The 26,909-nt window shown below is 42.8% G+C and overlaps 1 protein-coding gene and 2 pseudogenes across 1 annotated transcript; 1 reads left to right on the forward strand and 2 right to left on the reverse strand.

Moving 5' to 3' along the window:
* Positions 1-1,715: 1,715 nt before the first annotated feature.
* On the reverse strand, positions 1,716-2,311 carry LOC124657071 (annotated as a pseudogene).
* Positions 2,312-3,658: 1,347 nt separating this feature from the next.
* On the reverse strand, positions 3,659-4,169 carry LOC124651043 (protein SOB FIVE-LIKE 3-like). Its single transcript, XM_047190193.1, has one exon. The coding sequence runs from the start codon at positions 4,167-4,169 to the stop codon at positions 3,711-3,713; it is 459 nt and encodes a 152-aa protein (XP_047046149.1). The 3' UTR covers positions 3,659-3,710.
* A 4,265-nt stretch (positions 4,170-8,434) lies between these two features.
* LOC124657072 overlaps positions 8,435-26,909 on the forward strand; it is a 34,623-nt pseudogene continuing 16,148 nt past the window's right edge.

Here is a 26,909-nt window from a genome sequence, read left to right on the forward strand (position 1 = left end):
CGTACCTCCTCCTGGCTGGCTATGTTGATAGGTAGCTATGGACGGTGCCACGATGGTCTGGAGCGGGAATAGGTCGTCTTACTTTGCAACCATGGAAATCATCCCCGGAAATCAAATTATGCACCATTCCCCTAGGCCCTAGCAGTTTGTATTGTGTTACATTAGTGCATTTACGTTGCGATCTGCACCTTCTCCCCTGACCCTGTCTCCCCAACATTTTAGCAATTGCTATGCAAATTGTCCCGAATTGAAGGAACCGTTAGCTCCCCTCACTGTCTTAGCCTTGTTCTGATTGATTGATTGATTGATTGCTTGGTAGAGGGCTAGAGGGTTCCAACTTCCAAGCTGGAACACCCTGGATTGATATTCACTAAAGATCGTCTGTGCTGTTCAGTTGGTTTGTGAGAATATCTGGTGTGAGATTAGGCATACTAACCTGGATGATTACGGCTCTTTCTCTTTTGGACTTTGAGCTGGCTATGATGCCTTTGAATGAAGTTTACTTTTATGCATTCTTCAGGCAAAAAAGAATAGAATACCATAATGGTCTTAAATCTTGTTTCTCCATCAAATGGAGAAGCTGCTGAGTGAAACGGCTTAAACTTAGAAACTTCACCGTCCGTGCCTACTTTGGAAAGTCGTAACTTTCAATATGGAACATCAGCTGTATCATTCGCAATCATGGTTGTTAGCATGCTTATCTGCTGCAAGCTCTGTCAAAATTGGTTGTGCCCAGTGCCCACAGCATCTGAACTAACTCTTTAGATGTGTTTTGCAAACACATCTGTAATAACACACTTGCCCTTTTTTTTTTACCTGTCTGTACTAGCTCAATCAAACTCTTATCATGTTTTTCTTGAAAAAAACGCTTATCATGTAGTACCAACTGATTAGTGATGAATTGATTACCATTCCCCTTACTAAGTGTTTCATTCTTTTATCTCAGGAACGAGATTACTCTTGGAGTTAATGCCGTCTTGCGCATCATTTGCCCAGTAGAAGGTGCTCCATCTGATGCTACGGCTGCTTATAGGAAAATACTGTAGATGCAAAGAGTAGTGAATTGCACATATCAGGTGATAGCTGGAGGCTCTTGTACCTTGTACCATTGTAATGTTTACTTAAGATGCTCTATAACCTACACTTGTTCGCATATTAAATTGTTTATTAGTTTTGTTCAGCAATAAATATGTTACATTGCCTAATGATTTAATCCTTGTAAGGGAACATATTCCTAGCGGTAGTAGGTTAAATGTGAAAATATTGCATGAGTTATAGTAAGATTTATCTACTATGGATGATAGGATTTTTTGGTTTAGTCAAGGCTAAGGAAGAAAGTATTAGTCAAACTTGCCGGTAAATCCTATTAATGTTTGCTTTATGTTCAGATGATGTAACTTATCTGATAGACATTACTGGTTTTGGTTACTTATTAAACGTGAAAAGATAATTGACAGAAACACCATTAAGGAGATCTCCATTTAACCAAATGTAGACGTCTAACCTATAAAAAAGTTAGGAAAGCAGAACACCATTAAAATTAATTGTCCTGTTGGGTTGGTGACCTCAACAGATCATTGGAAAGTGTATCTGGACAAAGTGATCACTAATGTCTATAGAAATATAGGAGAACATGCAATGTTTGAAAGTCTATATTGAGAATAGAGCATTGAATAATAATGAATGGGCGACATATTTGCACACTAACAACTAACCTATGGAGTGGTTAACAAATGGACAAAACCTTGGAAGGCAATAGCAGGGACCATCACAAGGCCTTCAATTCCCCATTGCCTCTTATCATGGATTCTAGCTTGATATGAAAGAAATAGATGAGCAAGGATTTTACATAAGTTACCAAAAAAAAAGCTTGTTCTTGGTGAGCTACGTCTTCTATTGTGGCCTCTTTTGCTGTTTTTCTCACCCCCTTTCTTCATCTTGCCCGCCTTTTTGCTGCTGCTGGTTGAGAACTTGGTAAGTATCTCATCTCTGTCATCCTTACCATGTTCATTGCTGTAGCCATCATTTGTCGGATGATCTTTCTCTTCTTTGCCATCAAGCACCTTCACTTGAGCTGGCCCTGTGGAAGCGATGCCAGGGAATCATAATCCCCGTCATCATCCGCATTGGTTGCTTCTTTCCATTTCCTCCTCTCATGGATGTGGCCACTGCCATCTTCAACATTACTTCCTTCACTTCCATTTTCTTGTGCGTCATCGCTACTTGTGGGGGAGGCCAGCTATATTGTCCATGCGGATTCATTACTTTTGCACTCTTCGCCATCATCCCCGGTGATCTGGGAGGATTCCATAACAGACTATGGAGTAGGACGCAGAAAGAAATACTAAAGGGAAGGGATAAACGGAAAACAAGGCAGAATGAAGCTGAGATAGAATTCGAAGAATATCCACTCCTTTAAGCTTCTTCGGAATTTTGAATCTCCTTAACAATGCAGCCCTGAAGATGGCATTCTTTCTGCTTGTGCTTCTTGAACACCCATAACCTGAGAAGAGTGACTAACACCCAGCTATCTTCACAGGACAGGGTGAAATCCAGAGGGAGGGCTAGATTGCATGAAGTGCCAATAGTTCTTCAGGTTGTGTATGGTTGTGTCTGTGTGTGGAGGTGTGCCAAGGGACTGCAGAAATGATGGCACTGTGTTCAAAGGGGAAGACATCCTACCCTTCCATCTGTCACCCATAACTTTCTAAACCATCTCGGTACTCTCTCTTGCCACCGAAGCCAAGGAGCAAACATTTTGCTTGCAACGCAGTGTTACAGGTATTTGCATCTGTAGTCCATGTGGACATAGCTTCTCACCTCATGGTGGGGGCCTGACAGAGGCCTGGGGAGATTAGATGCACCTGCCTGGGTTAGGCTATGGTTCTGTTAGCATTAGAAATTTAGAAGGTTAGAGTGAGGCTGGCATAGCTCAAAAGGCTTCTTGTTGCTGATGTGTCTGCTTGTCACGTGAAATGCTTAGCTTGTTTATGTCTTAATCTCTTTTCGTCTGCAGGACCAGGAGAACATGTCTTTTGTTTGCTTTAGTACGTGCATGTAGGTGATGGGCACTACAGATATTCTTAAGCTGCAGTAGGTTCCGTTGAAAATGTCGCATTAGTTGTAGTAAGATTGTAAATAAGATTTGCTTACTCAACGTAAGGAAAAAAGGCATGAAACAAACTTGCCTGTAAATCCTATTAATTTTTGCTTTATGTTCAGATGATATATAACTTATCTGATAGACAATGCTAGTTTTGATTATAGTATTTTCCTTGCTCAAGGGTACGGAGAAAGGCATGAAACAAACTTGCCTCTAAATCCTATGTTCAGATGATATAATTCATCTGATAGACAATACTACTTTTGATTACTTATAAACTGCACATTCCATGTTAAAATGTTGGGAAAGCAGAAGGCTGTAGAAGTGATCTCAACAGTTCATTGGGGAAGTCTATCTGGAAGAGTGATCACTAATGTCTATAGAAATATAGGAGAACATGCAATGTTATGTGGCATTGAATAAATGAATAATAATGAAAGGTTGACAGATTTGCATAGTAACAACTAACCTATGGAGTGGTTAACAAATGGAGAAAACCTTAGAAGGCAATAGCAGGGACCATCACAAGGCCTTCAATTCCCCTTGCCTCTAACATGGATTCTAGCTTGATAAGAAAGAAAATGGATGAGCAAGGACTTTACATCAATTACCAAAAGAAGCTTGTTCTTGATGAGCTACGTCTTCTATTGTGCCCTCTTTTGCTGTTTTTCTCATCCCCTTTCTTCATCTTTCCCACCTTTTTGTTGCCGCTGTTGGAGAATTTGGTAAGTATCTCATCTTTTTCATCCTTGCCATGTTCATTGCTACAACCATCATTTTTGTGATGATCTTTTTCTTCTTTGCCTTCAAGCACCTTCACTTGAGCTGGCCCCGTGGAAGCATCAGATGCCAGGGAATCATAATCTGCGTCATCATCTGCATTGGTTGCTTCTTTCCCTTTCCTCCTCTCACTGATGTAGCCACTGCCATCTTCAACATTACTTCCTCCACTGGCATTCTCTTTTGCATCATCGCTACTTGTGGGGGAGGCCAGGTATATTGTCCAGCCGGATTCATTACTGTTGCACTCTTCGCCATCATCCCCAGTGATCTGGGAGGATTCCATAAGCTATGGGAGTAGGAGACAGAGAAAGAAAGGCTAAAGACAAGGGACAGATGGAAAACAAGGCAGAAGAGAAACAAGGCAGAATGAGGTTTGAGATGGAATTCAATTCAAGGAACACCCACTCTTATGCTTCTCCAGAAATCTGAATCTCCTTAACAATGCAGCACTGAAGAAGGCGGTGGTTTTGTGTGTGCTTCTTGAACGCCCATAACCTGAGAAGAATACTGAAGCCTCCAACACCAGCTAATCTTCACAGGACAGGGAATTCAGAGGGAGGGCTGGATTGCATGAAGGTGCCAAGAGTTCTTCAGGGCAACGACTGCTGGTGTATGCATGTGTGTGGAGGTGTGTCAAGGGACTGCAGAAAGGAGAAAGGATGGCAGTGTGTGTTTAAATGGGGAAGACGGCCTATCCTTCCAACTGTCACCCATAACTTTCTCAACCATCTCTGTACGCTCTCTTGCCACCAAAGCCAAGGAGGAAACATTTTGCTTGCAACGCAGTGTTACAGGTATTTCCATCTGTAGTCCATGTGGCCATAGCTTCTCACCTCATGGTGGGGGCCTGGGAAGATTAGATGCACCTGCCTGGGTTAGGCTTGTGGTTTATTAGCATTGGAAGGCTAGAGCGAGGCTGGCATAGCTCAAAAGGCTTCCTGTCGCTGCTGTGTCTGCCTGTCACGCGAAATGCCTAGCTTGTTTATGGCCTAATTCTCCATCGTCTGCAGGACCAGGAGAACATGTCTTTTGTTTGCTTTTAGTACGTGGATGTAGGCGATGAGCACTTAAACTCATAGCACTGGATTCATGTGCTGCAACTTTTGTCATTGCCATGCTGGTGAGTAATAGCTCTGCTGTTCAATTGTTAGTCTCTGCAGATTGCCAGATTTTCAGCATCGTGTTGTCTTGCAGACCAGAGATGTTGCCAATCATAGATGGTCATATGTTGAATTTGGTTGGTGAAACTGAAAGTGCTCGATCTGTTTACCTTGCTGTGCTAGTCCTTTAGGATATAGATTAGGCAGATACTCCAGTAACAATAATAAGAAGATACCAAGCTTGATTATGTGACATACTTTCCTCCAAGCTGGAGAAAGGAACAACCGTGACTTGTTTCTGAAGCTTCCAGGAAGGAAAGGGCCTCGAGAGTTGAGAGGCCAGAGCTTGTGGCCCTACAGAAAATGCTGCAGACCAAGTTGTTTGGTGTGCTGTGTTGCTTGTTGCTCATGTGACCGGTTGCTCTATAATTGGTTTTGGAAAAAAGACATACTATGTATTCTTTTTTTCTGAACAGGATAAAAACTTCGCATTAAGGAGTCTTAACAAGAGAGTACAAACATGGGAGATACAAGTCCAAACACTTTGCTCCCGCGCAAGCCCACACGTGGGCTCACGCTTGATATTGCCTGGCTCACGCTTGATATTGTCTACTAATACTACAAGGGGCGACGCGTGCTTATTGTGAGACACCCTATTGTCATGCTTGTTCCAATTTTCTTAAGAGGCAAGGTCCTTGTGGGAAGGAATTCCGATGTCCGTCATCATACTCCACCAATTCCCCATTGAGAACTTCTCCTTGCATTTTGATGCAAAACGCTAGCATTTGGCAGCGTTCTTTCTTTTTCTTTTGTGATAGTTGTAAAGCACCTGCCACACACAGGTTGCTTTTGGACTTCTGGCTGTATTTCGTTATCCTTTTGGTAATGAAATTTGATCCTCTCGTTGGGTCGCTTGGAAAAAAAATTCCCAATTCAGAGGCCCAGCCATTGTCTTGGGTGAACACAGGGTTTGCCGCCCCGCAAAAAAAAAAACAGGGTATGCCGATCCAATCTTTTATTGTAGCACCTAATGTGGATGGAGAAGCGGTGATGGACTTACCAACTCTGTCTTGCTTGCAAAATTGACACAATCCTATTTTGAGTTGCGAGCCGTGCGGAAAATTTGGCTTACCAACTCTGTCTTGCTTGCAAAATGGACACAATCCTATTTTGAGTTGCGAGCCGTGAGGAAAATTTTACTTTGTGGGGGTGCTCAAGTCTTTCAGAGTGTCTTGTTCAAGATCGAGGAGGTTTTTTTTTCGATACGGGGAGAAAACCCCAGCCTCTGCATCAATAGATGCACACAGCTCCATATACTCGTGATGAATACTGATTACTACCTCCATCCCAAGGCTTAAGGTCTATATTTGTTTCAGAAGTCAAACTATGTTAAGTTTGATTAAGTTTTTATAAAAAATCATTAACATGTCAAATAAAAAATTAATATTATCAGATAGATAATGAAATATATTTTCATGTGCTATCTACAAAATATCATATTTATTGATAGATTATTCTAAAATTTTGATTAAACTTTATTTGCTTTGACTTTCCAAAAAAATATAAGCCTTAAGCTTTAGGACGAAGGTAGTATTCAAGATCGAGGTGGTAGACCTATTGTAATTCCTATATCCGGAATGTTTCACGTACAATGCTACGGAGACACGGAGTAGATCAGTAGATGGCTGCTTCGCTTCTGGCTACCCGTTCTTTGTTTTGGCTTCCTGTACCTGCAGCTGCAGGTTCGAAGACCTGACCTGCGTACAGTTGACATGACACCGTGAGGTGACTCCGACAGGCAATCGACCGAAGTGATCGGTAAGGCTCGCTGTTGGCCGCAGCCACGTGCACATTTGTACACTTTGTCTGGTCACCAGTAGTACGGCGGCCAGCTCTATCTATTGTTCAAGTTCATCGCACGCACGATCGCGCGCCGGCGTCTACTCTCCGTGGGGTTCGTCTTGATTGGGAGTCTCCTCGAGACCTCGACCGTTTTGGTAGGACGTCGTCGTCGCACCCACACGGACTCGGGGTTTCACGTGGGGATGCTGCCGTTCGCGGCAAGCGTCGACGTGAACAGCAGAACTTTGGAGTAACTCGACGACCACTCCGGTGTGTGAGCCACCCTGGCCGTGCTGCAAACATCGGGTAGATCAGTGACAGTCGTGCTCGTGTTTCCAGGTCGGGGATGGTAAACGGAGCTCACGCGCCCTACCTCGTCGTCGTGCCAATTTGATGACCGCCGCTGCCCCGCAACATGAAACTGCCATTGCCCCAGGGCCGGCTCTAGGATTTGGAGGGCCCTAGGGAGAACTCTTTAAATGGGTCCAATTTAGGCTGCGTGCATGCTAGATGGGTCTAATTTTTTTCTTCTACCTTTTTCTATATACACTGTGCCAGAAAAAATGAGGCCAGTTTAAGTTGGGCCCCGGGCCGTCGCACTTCTTGCCCTGGGCTAGAGCCGGCCCTGCATTGCCCACACCGTCGGACTGGGTGGAAGGTTGGATAAACCAGTCTTCATTTTACATCCTATCAGAACGAAATTTTTCATCATGTTCTCTTGTACCTAAGGACTGAGGTGCTCCTTCTCCTAAAGGCATAGCTACAAGAGGCATTGGCTAATGAGACATAGCCTCAATAGCTATAGCCTGATCAACCAAGCAGATCTAGTACTCCTCTTGTGCTTCCTCGAAAGTATCGTACCGTCTGTAGCCGTTGTGGGCAGTGTTGGTTGTGGGAGAAACCATTGACTTTCTCTTGGCACATCATGTATGAATTACAGATTCTTGAATGCCTCCCTTTGAATACCACATACCGTTAACATGCCACAAGAAGAACAAGTAAGAAAGATGATCACAAGCATCAATCAAGTCCTAAAAAAACATCACAAGTTCACACCATATTAATAACTAAGAGGAGCATGCATGATCATTATCAAAAGTGGGTCACAACTTCATTCCACCACCACAGCTATGGTGTCAACCCGTCTCGCCGCCGCCCGCCACGACACCCCCTCCTCTTCGCCCGGCTCCTGCAGCTGCGCGGTAGCCCCGGTCCATTGCTTCTGCCTCATCGTCAAGATCGGCATTGTGCTCGTCTTCCTCACTATTGAGGGACCCGTATTATTCGCCGCATGCGTTGTCGCCGCCCCTTCTCCGCTGTTTATTTGGCGGCCGCTGTGTCGGCCAGCCTTCGTTGAGGTCGCGGCCTGTCGCCGTAGCCCCATGGAGGGTCAGCAGTCATCGCGGGGTTTCATCCCCAACAACGCGTCTATGCGAGGAGGAGGGAGGTCACCAGCATGCCAACTTTTATTCCCTATGCGCCTAGGACACAAGGTCCGACTCGCCCTCAAGCTTCGCCGTTCGGGTATAATGCCATGGTGCCAGGGACCGTTCTTCCGTTGCGCCCGCTGACTCCCCTTTGGATGTGCAACATATGCCCAACGGTTATGGTCAGCCTCAGCAGCAGGGTTTTGCACCAGGAGCTGCTCCAAAGACCAAAGCCTAAGAAGATGATGAAGAAGAAGGCCACGGTGGCTCATGGTCCTCAGGGAGTCGTTGCTCAGGGCCAAGTTCATCAAGGTTTCCTCCAGCCAAGTCAGCAACAGGTGCAGAATGTAATATCCCAGGTTTAGAGGCAACAAAATGAGAGAACACCAAAGTGTGCATTGCATTCATGCATAGAAAATCCGGGGGATTTTCGCGCTTTCAAATAAAACTTACCACGATCATCGAAGTTTCACTTGACTTGCTTGGAATTGAAGTAGATCATCAAGTCAAGCGCTATAAACTTCACTGTGATCTTTGCTAAAACCTTGTTTTGGGTAGAGATGATTTGATCTATAGATTATATCAAATGGAATTAGATTTACAACAACACATTCTTTAAGAATCAAACCCTAACTTATTAACACTTAAAAGTTAGCAACTACCTTTGTGTGTAATTTAATTCACTTATAAATAAGGTAAACCACAGGGTCTAAAGTGCATAAAAGCCACACATTCTTATTTAAATCATAACTTATTAAATACATGGAATATCATAAAACTAAATCCATTTACATTACGAATTATAGTTCAAACTATTTGAATAAAACTAACTATGAGTATTTTGAAACTCATATGATCATGCCTTGGTGAATTCAAACACCAACTATCCAAACTTGAGAAATAACCCTCAACATTAACCTTTTCACCAATATTATAATATAAATCCAATCCAATATGATCTAGTGACTCATCCACAATAATAAAACCATCCACAAGATATTTAGTAGCAAATGCCACTTGGCTATCCAAAACTAAATCATATGAGAGGATAATCTCTATGCCATGTGGGATGAAAATATCTACATGACTTGCTTTCCAAGCTTTGCCACCTCATGCTCAAAGGATTGCTATGGATGAGGGCATGACAACCAAGCACCTTACTCATCAAACCAACACAAGAGTCACCCACCTAGGTGTCATGACACTAGAGCTTGCTCAAGCCTATAAATAGAGCCACACCCTTCATCCCTTTGCTCATCTTGTAGCATGATACATGTGAACAAACACATAGAGCCACTCCATGTGAATTAGCTAGAATCAAGATGAAGAAGCTAGGAGGTGGAGGCATACAACAAGATGCAGGTTTATCAGATTTCATGAAGAACAAGCTACAGAAGATACCAAGGTAGAATTCCTAGGCAAACCATATATTTAGAGGATCATATCATCATCTCTTGAGTAGGACCTTAGGATATTCCAAGACATTGATAAGTGAGAGAAGTTATAATACTAACCATAGCCATGTTCATACAAGAATATTAGAGAAGTACTAATCCTAGTTATTCAAGTCAATATTTGATCTTGGAGGTGAGAACCTATTCCAATAACAATACCTTAGGAAACCAATTCCATAATCATCACAACTTGATATTAATTATAAACCCTAAGAATCTAGGATGAGAGTGATGAGAGGAATATTAAAGTGGGATTAGTGAGGAATGAGTGGATCTTGTCTAATGCATGATCATATCTTGTAGACCTAGATAATAAGTTAAACCATATGATTACTAGATCTCATCTATCACATAAAATAATAAGTATATCACTAGTAGTTAACCCCATACCAATACTCATGCCTGGTATAGAGTAGTAATAATATTGTATTTAAACCTTGCATTTCAATCCAAGTCCCATTGGGATCATAAGTGAAACCTTGCCATGCCTCATGCCTATTTAATACTTCAATTAGTGAAGCATCCCCAAAACCCTAAACCTTTCACATAGGAATCAGTTCACATAAAATATTAAACCCTACCTTTCCATCCTAGTAGACCAAATGAAGTAGTGTTCTATAAATTAAACCATCATTAGCAAATGCATTGCTAATTATAAACATAGGATCTATCTTAATTAGTTAAAGCTAAAGTTTACTAAAACCAGAGTAGTGATTATAGAACTTTCTTAACCATCTTCTTAAAACCTTAGGAATAATCCTCCACATAAAATCATGATTCATCCCATTCTCAACACCATTTAAACTCTAGCCATAATTATATTACAATACATATTGTTAAACCTAATAACATGTTCACCATGCACATGTGGTAAATTTTCAAATCAATTAAACATAAATGGTTCCTAAATTATAAAAGAATGGAGATCAATATCTTAACAATTTCCATTTTATTTAAACCTCACAAAGTGTCACTCTAATTAAAATTCAATAGTTGTGTAAATAAAAGAACTATGCAGTGAGTATTATCATGAAGTGATATCGATATTCACATATTTTAGGAACTGCAACACAAAACAGAATTCAAATTTGAATTCAAATAGTAAATTCAAATCAGTAAATAAAAACATAAAAGAGAAAATAAGAAAAAGAGAGAGACTTACCTATTGGGCAGTGGCAGCCCAGCACCGCACCAACCGAAGCAGGCCACCAAGCCCACCAGTAGCCCATCCCACGAACAAATTCGACCCACCTTACCGCTTCGGCTTAGAGAAGAAAAGGAGCTTCGTCTTCCTTCCCGGCAACGACAGCGCGGTGGAGGAGCTTCGACACGTCCCCGCCGATGATAAGATCAATCCCGGACGTCGTCAGTAGTCTCAGAACCTCGCTCAATCGTTCTCGCGTCCGAGCCTATCCAACAATCGCCAAGATTCACGCCCAATTCACCTCCATCACCAGCCAAGCATCTCGGCCATTGCCGCCAGCGAGAGAGCAAACCAGACCCCGTCGTGGTCTATAAATATGCCCGGAGATCCGCCCTGAAACCCTAATGTCTCGCCGCCCATCCATTCTCTCTCAGTCGCTCTCTATTTCTCACCATCATCCAATCACCGTCGCCGGAGTTCATCACGAATACGACCATAGAAACCACCCCGGAGCTCACCGTTTGGTCGAGGAGGTGCGCCTCGACGTCGTCGTTCTGCTGGCAAAGCCACGCATCCAGGGGAGCTCTGGATCAATCCAATTTGACATTTCCCTTTCGGTGTACTGTGGCGGTATCGGCGAGTTCGTGCTCGATTCCGTCCAGGATCCACCTCGCCGACCACCCCATCAAGATCAGGGTAACATTACGCATCTGTAGACCTATTATTTGCATCATTTAGTGATTTGTAGCTCAGTTTCATCATTCGACCGGCCGGCGCCGCCGCGGATGTGCTCACCGGAGCAACTCCGGTGACCATCGGGTGTTGATGAGGGTACCATTTTGCTCGGGATAGTGAAAGGAGTCGAGCCCACTAGTTTTTATAGTCCCTAGGGGTCTCTGGCGTCCCTGCCGTCGCTCACCGGAGCATCGCCGGCGTCTTCTCCGGTGAGGTGAGGTGGCAGTAGGGCCCTTAGCCATGTTGACTCGGTCAGAGGCCAACGAGGCATGCTGACCTGGCCTTGGCCCCACAGGTCAGTGACTAGGGCTAGGAACAGCCACAGTACCAATCGTTTTCCTATTTATTTCAAATTCCAGTAAATGTCTGAAACTTTGCAAATTCATAGAAATTTCATTTCAACTCAAAAAAAGATAAATAACATATCAAAATTCTCACAAAAATAAACTCTATTCAAATAAAATATAAAACAAAAATGTGTGTCAAAATAAAAATTCACTTATTTTTATCTTTATTAATTATGTCTTTCTAATTGTTTAAAATGCAAATTGAATTCAATAATCAGTGAAGTTTCAAATTTAAATTTTAACTATTCAGTAACTAATTAAAATGTTAAGATTAATTTTCTTTATCATAATTGCATTAACTTAAATATTAGTGGTAATTCATAAACCCTAACTAGTAATTATTTTAATTCTTAAACCCTCTAAAAATTAATAGCATGTTAAAATTATTAATAACTTTATTCCAAGTACTTAATCACATTAATTCTAGTACCAAGTATTACTTTAAGAATTGGATCATAATTTAGAAACCCTAGTTTTATTATAAGTTAGAATCTGGATCTCATTATTGTATGTGATCATTTGAAATTGCTTTAACCCTAAACCCTAGTTGCTTATCACATGTGATCATGTGAATGTCACCTTACATAGGGAACCATATTATGTGACCAACAAATACAAGACATGATCCACTAGCATAAAACCAAGTCACATGAGATTATCATTTCATGTTCCTGTTCTTAATTAAAACCTACATGATGCACTAGTATCACCTAGGTATAAACCCTAACTTGTTAATTGAATTAGTACCATTGATCACCACTCTTATATACCATACCATTAAGAACAACCTCAATCATTAAACCCTAGTAGAACCATAATGATAAACCCTAGTATCAACTTTGTGTAGCAAATCACATCACATGTTCTTATCCAACTAAACCTTACTTAGGAAATGATAAACCACTTAGTTTAGAAACTATTAGAGATTATTTGGTAAAGCAAATATGAAGTCATAGTAAACCCTAACTCATAGCAACACCTTGATAACCATCCTTTGATATGATGCTTAGGAGAAACCATAGTAATAAACCTACTAATACTTGCTACATGTAGATCACTTCTACTTAAGCACCAACCAGCCCTATTAGTAAACCCTAATAGCACTTAGCTCCTATTTAAAGTAGTTCATAATCTTATTTTAACTTGTTCTTCAAAAGTTATTCTTTTGAAGTACAAATGTCAATCAAACCTTAGAAGCCCTATCCTTCTTTAGAATACTCATTAAATCTTAATCAACATGTTCTTCAAAAGTTATTCTTTTGAAGTATAGTATAAGTAATCATCAACCATGTCCTGTAGAACTTAAAATTGACAACTGTTCTTTACATATTATTCCATCACTATTCTGTATGTGTATGATTGTTAGGATGTCTAATATCACTTGGTTATGATACTAATATAACCAAACCCTAATAAGAACCTTGTTTGAGAACCATTCTAAAAGTGCAACCAACCCTAAAGAAATCTTTACAACTCATACATCCTAAATCATCGAGGTTAGGTTACGCTCGGGACGATTGCATCTCATACTATGCATTATAGCATTTTTGCCAGTTCTTTAAACATTGTCCTTACCGGACGATGATGGTATTTCAGCATTTGGAGTTATCACGTATCGAAGCTTTTGCTCGCATAATCTTGCAGTCAAGAAAGGCAAGTTCATCGCTTGCTCATGTCATTTGATTATTTGTATCAAACTATATGCAAAGTACTATACTTATCACTCATGCATTGAAAAACAAAGTATTATTTTACAATTATGAATATGACTATGTGGTGGGCAATGGAACCATGGTATGTGTTGATATGGTGGAGGTTCCATTGCATGGGTACTACTCATCTAGGACTAAGTACCAATGCCGTCCAGTGATTCTAGCGCCGTACATATCGCGTTATCCATAAGATCTATAATGGCTCTGGGGAAGTCAGCTGTATCTTTTCCCTTCTGCACGCCAACGGATCTGTAGAGCCGGTGGGGTGCTGGAGGCACTGCCGCAATAGGTTGGGATAGCCTTTTAAATCCCCATCCATTAGTGATGATAAGCTCTACGATCTATGATGGATTGTCCGGAGTACACCGTGAGTAAAGCCGTATTATCGGGAGAAGTCTATCGGGGGTGTACGGTTGGACAAAAGGGTGGGTTTGCGGGGTCGCGGAGAAGGCGGTGATTGGCTTGGATCTTATACTCGGGCCTCACACCAAAGGAAGTGTGGACGGGGACATACTCTCGGCGGCAACATGGTTAAGATCTCTTGTGGGGTAAAGTAACGCACCTCTGCGAGAGGGTATCAAGAATTGTGATCGTCACTCCCTGTTCCGGGAAGGAAGCTGCGAACGCGGCGGGAAAGGAACTCCACGAAGTTCTAGTCAACTCCGTGAAGACCGACGGGCATAGTTTTCGGAATAAAATAAACCTTTTGAAGAAATGTTTATGAAAACTTGCATTGGCCTATGACTTTCACGGTCTATGTCCGTAGCTAGTGCATGATACACCTATTTCCTAATATGAACTTGCTGAGTACGCTCGTACTCATTCTATCCCATTTGAACCCCCTTCTTAGATCAAGGCACCGAAGGAGAAACTACCGTGGAACTCGAAGACAAAGCGAGTCAACCGCAACAAGATAAAGAATCCAATCAAAGAAGTCAATGGAGTCAACTTCGCATCAGCTAGAGTGGAAACTTAGACTAGTAATAGAAGGGAACCTTTCCCTAATCATAGCACCTAAGTAGCTAGATTTCTATAGCAAGCCAAGTAGCTCTTGAACTTGAATTAGCAATAAGATAGACTACGAGTCGTTCTTCTGGAGATTTATTGGAAGTTTTACCTCACTGTAAAGTAGGAGGTTGTGTTGATCTTATGTAAACAGCTCGTGTGTACTTCTATAGACATGCCTTGGACTCGCATATGTTTCTGTTGTACCACTCTGAGAGATGTAATATGAGTGGAACGGTGTTTCACTTGTGTTATGTCAACGACTTGTGTACTACACCATGCAGTGGTACGCTGGGTCACCGCACAGAACATGCAGGGACAGGTGATGCAGGGCCACAGACAGTCGAATATGTATCAGTACCAGTTTGTGCCTTAGAGTTTTTCTTTTCTAGCCTCAGTACCAGCAAAATCCTCACAAAACGGCATTCCTGCCTTTCTACGTCTATCTACCGTGGTCTCCTGTTATTCCCCTATTGACATCGAGGGCTCCTATACGTCGACCGGTGCGGCATTTGCAGTGTGCAGCACACCCAGGCTGTAATAAACTAAATTCTAAGTATAAAAGTTTAGTACAATTATTTTCAATCCAGGTGCGGCCTACAGGTAGGAGATGCCTAAGGGCATGTACAATGGCAACTTCTATGTAAGCCCTTAAGTTGGAAACAAAGATTTAGCTATCACAAATATTAATCTAAGCATTTGTAGCTCCAAACAAAGAAACTAGTTGAGGCACTAATTTATCTTTCTAGCGTAGCAGTAGCGTTTGTTTCTTAAGCCAATCATCCCATAAAAAAAAGAATCAAAGCACTCCATCGTTTTGCAGCGACCCTCGAGTTAATCCTGGGATTAGGTGGGATTTGGACGTTACGGCTAAGCAATCTATCTTAGTGTCTGCCCATACCGTCTGCATTCCAGGTGCCCTAAGGAAAGTTCTACCGTAAGAATTAATTGTATGTAAAATATGGTGTTGCTACCCGGTGGCAATCTCCCCCTCCCATAGATGTTGACTGTCGCCTCTAGATTCGGAAGCACACGTTGTATATTAGACCTTAATCGCTCTTGCTAACTGCAAACTAGCTGACACCTTTCCCTAATCCCCAGGCCGGCTTTGCCAGTCCAAGTTGTACCGCCATGCGAAAATGAAAACCTGTTACGGCATGAATGAGACACTAGTTAAAGCTCTCTATCTAATCAAAATGGTGAAGTTAGTAAGTTGTTATTGAATAGTCCGTGAGGCCATAAAATAGTGATGAACCCGTGCATATATATTGGTTAACTTTTGCAAGGATTCTTTGCTCGTTACCCTTCGTCCAGCAAAATTGTCTCAACCTCAGTTCACGTTATTTGAGCAAAAGAGTTGTACTACTGAGTATGGCGTTTTGTAGACCGGCTACATGTTTTTTTTTTTTTTTTTTGGAAATAACATTTTGAAGTTTCAATTTTTTCTGAAAAAATGTAGGTGTAGGTAATGAACTAATGATGTACCCTGTAAACATGCAAAACTGAACTCGAAGTACTCATATTTCCGGCTATGCAAAAATAACAAAAGTGGAAGAAAATTGAGACCTACAAAAGTTATCAGTTTTGTCATTAGGGCATCTCCAAAACTGTTTTGCGACCGTACCGTGAAAAAATGTATCTGCACTCAATCCCAGCGGCTTGACGCAAAGTGTCCAGCCAATTCGCCAAGACGCAAATGTGAACCAAATTTCCACCGCGTTTGCACTGCGGGGACATTGTGCGGTCGTGCCGCGCGTTGATATGTTGCAAACATATCTATAATTTTTGGTGCTCCATGCTTGTTTTACACCAACTGATATATGTTTTTTAATACTTCGTGGCATTTTTATGCATTTTTTGAAACTAACCTATTAACATGATGCCACGGTGTCAGTTCTCCTAAAGGCATAGCTACAAGAGGCGGGAGGCGTTGGCTAATGAGACATACCCTCAATAGCTATAGCCTGATCAACCAAGCATATCTAGTACTCCTCTGTGCCTCCTCGAAAGTATCGTACCATCTGTAGCTGTTGTGGGCAGTGTTGGTTGTGGGAGAAACCATTGACTTTATCTTGGCAGATCATGTATGAATTATAGATTTTTGAATGCCTCCCTTTGAATACCGTTAGATGTATGTATCTGTATATTGTAGTTTTCCTATATGTTAGGGGGCTTTCTGCATATGTGCACCTGTACATGTACTATATATTGTGGCCTTTGGCCCCCTAATAATACAACACACATATTGCCTAACATGGTATCAGAGCCGAAATTGGTTCTCTAAATTTCCCGGCCGTCGTTGCCGTTGGTCTGCTTCTCTCCGTCGCCCGTCCGCTTCTCGTCTTCGATCGGAGATCGATCTCCGTCCACTCCCGATCTGCCGCCCCGTCCGCTGCTCTCCCGCGCCGATCTCCCTGCGTCTCGATCGCTCGGCCGCCTCCAACCCCGCCCGCTCGCCCGCTTCTGCAAGGTCGCCCGCTACTGCAAGGTCGTCCGGAGATCTCTCCGCGCTCCCGCCCCGCCCGCTCAGCGCTCCCGCCGCGCGCCGCTCAGCGCTCCCTCCGGGCCGCGCCGGAGATCCCTCCCGATCACGCCCCGCCCGCTCTGCCTGCTCTCCCACGCGCTTCGATCTGCTACCGCGCTGGTCCGCGCCGCTCTATTTCGATCTCCCTGCTCGTTGACTTCGATCTGAAGTGAAAAAAAAAGCAAAAAAAAAAAGAAAAAGAAAAAAAAGAGCTATGTCTTCCTCGGGCTATATTGCGATCCCTCGCTGCCCGGTGACCTTTGATGGCGTGAATTACCCTGATTTCGCTGCTTTCATGCGCGTCCACATGCGCGGTCTTCGTCTTTGGGGTGTGCTTTCTGGCGAGGTCTCTTGTCCGCCGCGCCCTGTTGCTCCTACGGTGCCTGTTGCACCGCCACCTGTTGCCCTTGCCCCTGATGCTACTCGGGCGGATAAGGATGCAACCAAGAGTGCCGATGACACCGCTCGGCTGATTATGACCGGAAGGTCCAGGACCACTCTACCGCCGTTGCGACTTACCGGCTGGATCTGACCGAGTACACTCGGTGGATAGATGAGGATGCTCGTGATGCCGCTGTTCTCACCTCCGGTCGTTCCGCCTCGGCATGCTCGCTGAGTTTATGGGTCTTCCCACCGCTGTTGCTCAGTGGGCTTTTCTTCGTCAGCGCTATCAGCCGTCTGGGAATGCTCTCTACCTGTCTGTGGTCCGTCAGGAGCATGCCCTTCAGCAGAGGGATTCTACTATTGATGAGTTCTACACTCAGGCTGCTATTTGGCGTCAGCTTGATTCTCTTCGTACAGCGGTGTGTGCCACCTGTCCCTGCTGTCTGACTGTGCGCGCAGATCTGGAGTTTCAACGCGTTTTTGAGTTCTTGTCGCGGCTCCGTAAGGAGTTTGAGCCACGCCGTGCCCAGCTGCTTGCCCGTGGTTGTGTTCCGCTCTCTGAGGTACTTGCTGAGCTTCGTGCTAAGGAGACTCGTCTTCGTGGTGCTGGTCTTCTTGAGGTTCCCTCTGTTCTTGCTGCTCGTGGCCCCCCTGTGCCGTCTCGCTCGTGGACCTCCTATGCCGCCGGCTTCGTTGCGGTCTCCGTCACAGCCGATACTCCCTACTCCTCCATTCCAGGGCCAGCGTCAGCCCCAGGAGCCTCGTGGTTCGACATCACTTCCTTGCACCTACTGTGGCAGGACTGACCACACTGTCTCTACTTGCTGGTAGAGGGATCCCAGCTTACGTCCTCCGCGACGATACTCGTCGTCGGCCGGTTCTTCGGGATCTTCTGCTGTTGCGCTATCTCGATCAGGACATTATCCATGGTCTTCGTGGTCCGCTCGCCGGTACGGGCTCTTCCTCGACGAGTACCGCCGGTTCCGTGTCCTGTCTCTTCCGGCACCGCGCGACCACCACCTTCCACACGATCGAGTACGTCATCCCCGTGGTATCTGGATTCTGGAGCTTCTTTTCATATGACCTCTGCGTCGTCTATTCTTTCTGCTCTTCGCTCTCTTGTTTCTCTTATTCGTGTTATCACGGCTGATGGTACCTCTCTTCCTGTTTCCAGTCGAGGCACCCTTTCTACTACTTCTTTCTCTGTTCCTGATGTTTCTTATGTTCCTAGTCTTAAGATGAATATCGTTAACATGTTACAAGAATAACAAGTAAGGAAGATGATCACAAGCATCAATCAAGTCATAAAAAACATCACAAGTTCACAGCATATTAATAACTAAGAGGAGCATGCATCATCATTATCAAAAGTGGGTCACAACTTCATTTCACCACCACAACTATGGTGTCAACCCCTCTCACCGCCGCCCGCCATGCCACCCCCTCCTCTTCGCCCGGCTCCTGCAGCTACGCGGTTGCCCCGGTCCATTGCTTCTGCCTCATCATCAAGATCGGCATCGTGCTCGTCTTCCTCACCGCTGAGGGACCCGTATTATTCGCCGCCTGCATTGTCGCCGCCCCTTCTCCGCTGTTTATTTGCTCGTTTTCTTTTTCTATTTGTTTTTTTGTTTTTCAAAATCTGATTATTCTCATAATAAATGAACATTTTTTACAATCTAAAAATATTTAAAAGTTTGAACATTGTTTTTAATTTGAACAATTTTTAAATTTGAACAATTTTTAAAAATCTACACATTTTTCGAATTTAAATAATTTTTGAGAGTGAACATTTTTTCAAAACTTCGATTTTCTATTTTTGAAATTTAAACATTTTTCGAATATGAAAATATTTAAAATTTGAATATTTTTGGGATACAAACAATTTGAACGGTTTTCAAAATTTATTTTTTTTCAAATTTGAACGTTTGTTGAATTCAACCTTTTCTTATATAAACAGAAAAAGGAACAAAAAAAAGGAAACAGAAAAGAAAAGGAAAACAAAAAAAGAAACATAAATAGAAACATAAATAGAAACGAAAGAACAAAAGATAAAGCTAAAATGGGCTGGCCCATACCCGACCAGGAATGTGCGGTGCCTGGTAGGCACCCACCTGGTCGATGTAATTCCGGAGTGCCTACCTATCGCTTCATAGCATACTGGATGGACGCATCGCCACCGCGAGTGGGCCGGTCCATTAATTTACTCGTTCACCAAAAGTAAAAAGATGTTTCTCTGTTTTCCTACATGATCTTGTCTATAGCCCAACGGTTACAATTCTGGTTGAATATGCCATAGAACTGGGTTAAAACCACCATCTCCACATTTAAATTTAATCAGATTCCGAATCTGACCAAAAATTTAAGTTTTGAATCTGAGAAAAAATGTATTTTGAACTAATTTTGAATCTGAGCAAAAAAAAAAATGAAATTTCTTCGAATCTGAGCAAATTTTGTTCGAAATTAAAATTTTAAAAAAGAAGCCAAAAAAGAAAAGAAGGAAAAAACTGGAAAAGCCAGAAAAACGGAAAACCAATAGAACGAATGAAAACCGAAGAAAAAACTAAACTAAAATGTTCTAGAAAGGTACTAAAATCGAAAAAACCCAGAACACGGTACATAGGCAGCGGTCGAACTTAGGGCATCTCCAACCGGGCGACCCATCCCGCGCCCGCGCGTCCGGATGGGTCGAAACGGACAAAACCGCGGCCCAGCGCGCGGACCCATCCCTAAAACGGATGGCCGCGGCGTCCGGGACGACCCAAACCCGGCCCAAATCTTGGACGAGTTTGCGTGGCCGCGGACGCGAAAGGCTGGTCGCTCGCGTCCTCCCTTGTCCACCCCTGGCCCGCCTGTCTGCCTCCCAAAACACAAGCCCGTCGCACACATCTCCCCACCGCTCCGCCGCCACCCACGGACCGGCGATGCGGAAGCGCGTCGACGCCGGCCATCGTCGTCGAGACGCCGACAAGCGGGGCGGAAGCATAGGTCGAGGTCCCGCGCTGCTTTCGCCGCGTCGTAGCAGAGTCGGAGGACGCCGCCGCCGGCGCTGTTGTCCTCTCACCGTCGCGACACCTCCCGCCGTTCGCGTACTGCGCCGTTTCCGTCGGAGGTGAGCTCTCGTGCACCGTGTTTCCGGACCGCACGTCGTCTGAGACAGCCGCTTCTGCAGGTCCCTACAGTAGCATTTGGATCGCCTCCGCCTGCGAGGTGTTTGTTCAAATGCTCGAACTAAAATGTGTCCCTTTTCAGATCATGGTGGACAGCGATGACGAATACTACTTCAAGAACTTCATCGACACGTCGTCAGAAGAGGAGTCCGACGACGAATTTTTCACGGATGCTGCGCCGCTTGATGTCTACGGGAGCTTCTATTCTTGTAGACAGTGTTGGGCCTCCAAGAGCAGAGGTTTGTAGAACGACGAGCAAGTTTCCCTTAAGTGGATCACCCAAGGTTTATCGATCTCGGGGAGGAAGAGGTCAAAGATATCCCTCTCATGCAACCCTCGCAACCACAAAGCAAGAAGTCTCTTGTGTCCCCAACACACCTAATAGGTGCACTAGTTCGGCGAAGATATAGTGAAATACGAGGTGGTATGAATAAGTAGTAGCAACGGCACCGGAAAAGTGCTTTGCCCGGGACGATAAACAAGAAGTAGTAACGCAGCGAGTAGTAACGCAAGAAAACAAGAAACAAGCAAGCGATAGCGATATTTAGGAACAAGGCCTAGGGATTAGACTTTCACTAGTGGACACTCTCAACATTGATCACATAACAGAATAGATAAATGCATACTCTACACTCTTGTTGGATGATGAACACATTGCGTAGGATTACACGAACCCTCAATGCCGGAGTTAACAAGCTCCACAATTCAATGTTCATATTTAAATAACCTTAGAGTGCATGAAAGATCAATTCGACTAAACCAAGTACTAACATAGTATGCACACTCGTCACCTTCACACTATGTAGGAGGAATAGATCACATCAATACCATCATAGCAATAGTTAACTTCATAATCTACAAGAGATCATAATCATAGCATAAACCAAGTACTAACACGGATGCACACACTCGTCACCATTACACCGTGCGGGAGGAATAAAACTACTTTAATAACATTGCTAGAGTAGCACATAGATAAATTGTGATACAAAACACATTGCAATCATAAAGAGATATAAATAAGCACTTCACTATGCCATTCATAACAGTGAATAAGTAGTCTGGGAAATATAGCCTAAGAGACCCACACGGTGCACACACTGTCACCTTTACACACGTGGGACAAGGAGTCTCCGGAGATCACATAAGTAAAACTCACTTGACTAGCATAGTGACATCTAGATTACAAGCATCATCATATGAATCTCAATCATGTAAGGCAGCTCATGAGATTATTGTATTGAAGTACATAGGAGAGAGATGAACCACATAGCTACCGGTACAACCCCGAGCCTCGATGGAGAACTACTCCCTTCTCATGGGAGCAGCAGCGGCGATGAAGATGGCGGTGGAGATGGCAGCGGTGTCGATGGAGAAGCCTTCCGGGGGCACTTCCCCGCTCCGGCAGGGTGCCGGAACAGAGACTCCTGTCCCCCAGATCTTGGCTTCGCGATGGCGGCGGCTCTGGAAGGTTTTTCGTATCGTGGTTTTTCGTATCAGGGTTTTCGCGACGGAGGCTTTAAATAGGCGGAAGGGCAGCCTCGGAGGGGGCCGGGGGCCCACACCATAGGGCGGCGCGGCCCCCTCCGGCCGCGCCGTGGTGTGGTGTGGGGCCCCCGGGGCTTCCTCCGGCGGCTCTCGGGTGTTCGGAAGGCTCCGGGAAAAATAGGGACCTCGGGTCTTGATTTCGTCCAATTCCGAGAATATTTCTTTACTAGGATTTCGGAACCAAAAACAGCAGAAAACGTGAACTGGCTCTTCGGCATCTTGTTAATAGGTTAGTTCCGTAAAATGCACGAATATGACATAAAGTGTGCATAAAACATGTAGGTATCATCAATAATATGGCATAGAACATAAGAAATTATCGATACGTCGGAGACGTATAAAGCATCCCCAAGTTTAGTTCACGCTCGTCCCGAGCGGTGTAAAACGATAACAAAGATAATTTCCGAAGTGATATGCCATCATAACCTTGATCATACTATTTGTAAACATATGTAGTGGATGCAGCGATCAAAACAATGGTAATGACATGAGTAAACAAGTGAATCATAAAGCAAAGACTTTTCATGAATAGTACTTCAAGACAAGTATTAATAAGTCTTGCATAAGAGTTAACTCATAAAGCAATAAATCAAAGTAAAGGTATTGAAGCAACACAAAGGAAGATTAAGTTTCAGCGGTTGCTTTCAACTTGTAACATGTATATCTCATGGATAATTGTCAACATAGAGTAATATAACAAGTACAATATGCAAGTATGTAAGAATCAATGCACAGTTCACACAAGTGTTTGCTTCTTGAGGTGGAGAGAGATAGGTGAACCGACTCAACATAAAAGTAAAAAAGAATGATCCTTCAAAGAGGAAAGCATCGATTGCTATATTTGTGCTAGAGCTTTTATTTTGAAAACATGAAACAATTTTGTCAACGGTAGTAATAAAGCATATGAGTTATGTAAATTATATCTTACAAGTTGCAAGCCTCATGCATAGTATACTAATAGTGCCCGCACCTTGTCCTAATTAGCTTGGACTACCGGATCTTTGCAATGCACATGTTTTAACCAAGTGTCACAATGGGGTACCTCCATGCCGCCTGTACAAAGGTCTAAGGAGAAAGCTCGCATTTTGGATTTCTCGCTTTTGATTATTCTCAACTTAGACATCCATACCGGGACAACATGGACAACAGATAATGGACTCCTCTTTAATGCATAAGCATGTGGCAACAATTATTATTCTCATATGAGATTGAGGATATGTGTCCAAAACTGAAACTTCCACCATGAATCATGGCTTTAGTTGGCGGCCCAATGTTCTTCTCTAACAATATGCATGCTCCAACCATTAAGGAGGTAGATCTCTCTTACTTCAGACAAGACGGACATGCATAGCAACTCACATGATATTCAACAAAGAATAGTTGATGGCGTCCCCGTAAGCATGGTTATCGCACAACAAGCAACTTAATAAGAGATAAAGTGCATAAGTACATATTCAATACCACAATAGTTTTTAAGCTATTTGTCCCATGAGCTATATATTGCAAAGGTGAATGATGGAAATTTTAAAGGTAGCACTCAAGCAATTTACTTTGGAATGGCGGAGAAATACCATGTAGTGGGTAGGTATGGTGGACACAAATGGCATAGTGGTTGGCTCAAGTATTTTGGATGCATGAGAAGTATTCCCTCTCGATACAAGGTTTAGGCTAGCAAGGTTATTTGAAACAAACACAAGGATGAACGGTGCAGCAAAACTCACATAAAAAGACATATTGTAAACATTATAAGACTCTACACCGTCTTCCTTGTTGTTCAAAACTCAATACTAGATGTTATCTAGACTCTAGAGAAACCAAATTAGCAAGCTCTAAGTGTTTCTTCATTAATGGGTGCAAAGTATATGATGCAAGAGCTTAAACATGAGCACAACAATTGCCAAGTATCAAATTATCCGAGACATTTTAGAATTACTACATGTAGCATTTTCCAATTCCAACCATATAACAATTTAACGAAGAAGAAACTTCGCCATGAATACTATGAGTAGAGCCTAAGGACATACTTGTCCATATGCTACAGCGGAGCGTGTCTCTCTCCCATAAAGTGAATGCTAGGATCCATTTTATTCAAACAAAACAAAAACAAAAACAAACCGACGCTCCAAGCAAAGTGCATAAGATGTGACGGAATAAAAATATAGTTTCAGGGGAGGAACCCGATAATGTTGTCGATGAAGAAGGGGATGCCTTGGGCATCCCCAAGCTTAGACGCTTGAGTCTTCTTAGAATATGCAGGGGTGAACCACCGGGGCATCCCCAAGCTTAGAGCTTTCACTCTCCTTGATCATATTGCATCATACTCCTCTCTTGATCCTTGAAAACTTCCTCCACACCAAACTCGAAACAACTCATTAGAGGGTTAGTGCACAATAAAAATTAACATGTTCAGAGGTGACACAATCATTCTTAACACTTCGGACATTGCATAAAGCTACTGGACATTAATGGATCAAAGAAATTCATCCAACATAGCAAAAGAGGCAATGCAAAATAAAAGGCAGAATCCGTCAAAACAGAACGAGTCCGTAAAGATGGATTTTATTAGGCCACCAGACTTGCTCAAATGAAAATGCTCAAATTGAATGAAAGTTGTGTACATATCTGAGGATCATGCACGTAAATTGGCTTAATTTTCTGAGCTACCTACAGGGAGGTAGACCCAGATTCGTGACAGCAAAGAAATCTGGAACTGCGCAGTAATCCAAATCTAGTACTTACTTTTACTATCAAAGACTTTACTTGGCACAACAAAACTCAAAACTAAGATAAGGAGAGGTTGCTACAGTAGTAAACAACTTCCAAGACACAAATATAAAACAACGTACTGTAGCAAAATAACACATGGGTTATCTCCCAAGAAGTTCTTTCTTTTTAGCCATTAAGATGGGCTCAGCAGTTTTAATGATGCACTCGCAAGAAATAGTATTTGAAGCAAAAGAGAGCATCAAGAGGCAAATTCAAAACAAATTTAAGTCTAACATGCTTCCTATGCATAGGAATCTTGTAAATAAACAAGTTCATGAAGAGCAAAGTAACAAGCATAGGAAGATAAAACAAGTGTAGCTTCAAAAATTTCAGCACATAGAGAGGCATTTTAGTAACATGAAAATTTCTACAACCATATTTTCCTCTCTCATAATAACTTTCAGTAGCATCATGAGCAAACTCAACAATATAACTATCACATAAAGCATTCTTATCATGAGTCTCATGCATACAATTATTACTCTCCACATAGGCATAATCAATTTTATTAGTTGTAGTGGGAGCAAATTCAACAAAGTAGCTATCATTATTATTCTCATAAAGTGTAGGAGGCATAGTATAATCACAACAAAATTTACTCTCCATAGTAGGTTGTACCAAAAGACCACTATTATAATCATCATAAATAGGAGGCAAAGTATCATCAAAGAAAATTTTCTCCTCAATGCTTGGGGGACTAAAAAGATCATGAAAACCAGCTTCCCCAAGCTTAGAACTTTCTACATTATTATCAACAATGGTGTTCAAAGCGTTCATACTAATATTACTACCAGCATGCAAATAAGATTCCATAGGTTTTTTAATTTTCGCATCAAACAATCCATGTTTTAAATCAGGAAATAGAATAAGAAGCTCATTGTTGTCCATTATGCCAAACTAGTGTAAACAAGAAACAAAAAGATGCAATTTCAGGATCTAAAGGAAATAGCTTCGAGCACAAATACAATGGCGCCAGAAAAGTACTGTTACCTGGAACCGGAGTATGAGTGCCTTTTTACCTTTCCTCCCGAGCAACGGCGCCTGAAAAGTGCTTGATGTCTACGGGAGCTTCTATTCTTGTAGACGGTGTTGGGCCTCCAAGAGCAGAGGTTTGTAGAACAGCAAGCAAGTTTCCCTTAAGTGGATCACCCAAGGTTTATCGATCTCAGGGAGGAAGAGGTCAAAGATATCCCTCTCATGCAACCCCGCAACCACAAAGCAAGAAGTCTCTTGTGTCCCCAACACACCTAATAGGTGCACTAGTTCGGCGAAGAGATAGTGAAATACAGGTGGTATGAATAAGTAGTAGCAACGGCACTAGAAAAGTGCTTTGCCCGAGACGAGTAAACAAGAAGTAGTAACGCAGCGAGTAGTAACGCGATAGAAACGATGAAACAAGCAGCGATAGCGATATTTAGGAACAAGGCCTAGGGATTAGACTTTCACTAGTAGACACTCTCAACATTGATCACATAACAGTAATAGATAAATGCATACTCTACACTCTTGTTGGATGATGAACACATTGCGTAGGATTACACGAACCCTCAATGCCGGAGTTAACAAGCTCCACAATTCAATGTTCATATTTAAATAACCTTAGAGTGCATGAAAGATCAATTCGACTAAACCAAGTACTAACATAGTATGCACACCGTCACCTTCACACTATGTAGGAGGAATAGATCACATCAATACCATCATAGCAATAGTTAACTTCATAATCTACAAGAGATCATAATCATAGCATAAACCAAGTACTAACACGGATGCACACACTTGTCACCATTACACCGTGCAGGAGGAATAAAACTACTTTAATAACATTGCTAGAGTAGCACATAGATAAATTGTGATACAAAACACAT

This window comes from Lolium rigidum, chromosome 5 (assembly GCF_022539505.1).
Source record: "Lolium rigidum isolate FL_2022 chromosome 5, APGP_CSIRO_Lrig_0.1, whole genome shotgun sequence".
NCBI lineage: Eukaryota > Viridiplantae > Streptophyta > Magnoliopsida > Poales > Poaceae > Lolium > Lolium rigidum.

Bases quoted from the DNA above. Each gene is read 5' to 3' on its own strand.
- LOC124651043 (XM_047190193.1), bottom strand. From the start codon at position 4,169: ATGGAATCCTCCCAGATCACTGGGGATGATGGCGAAGAGTGCAACAGT.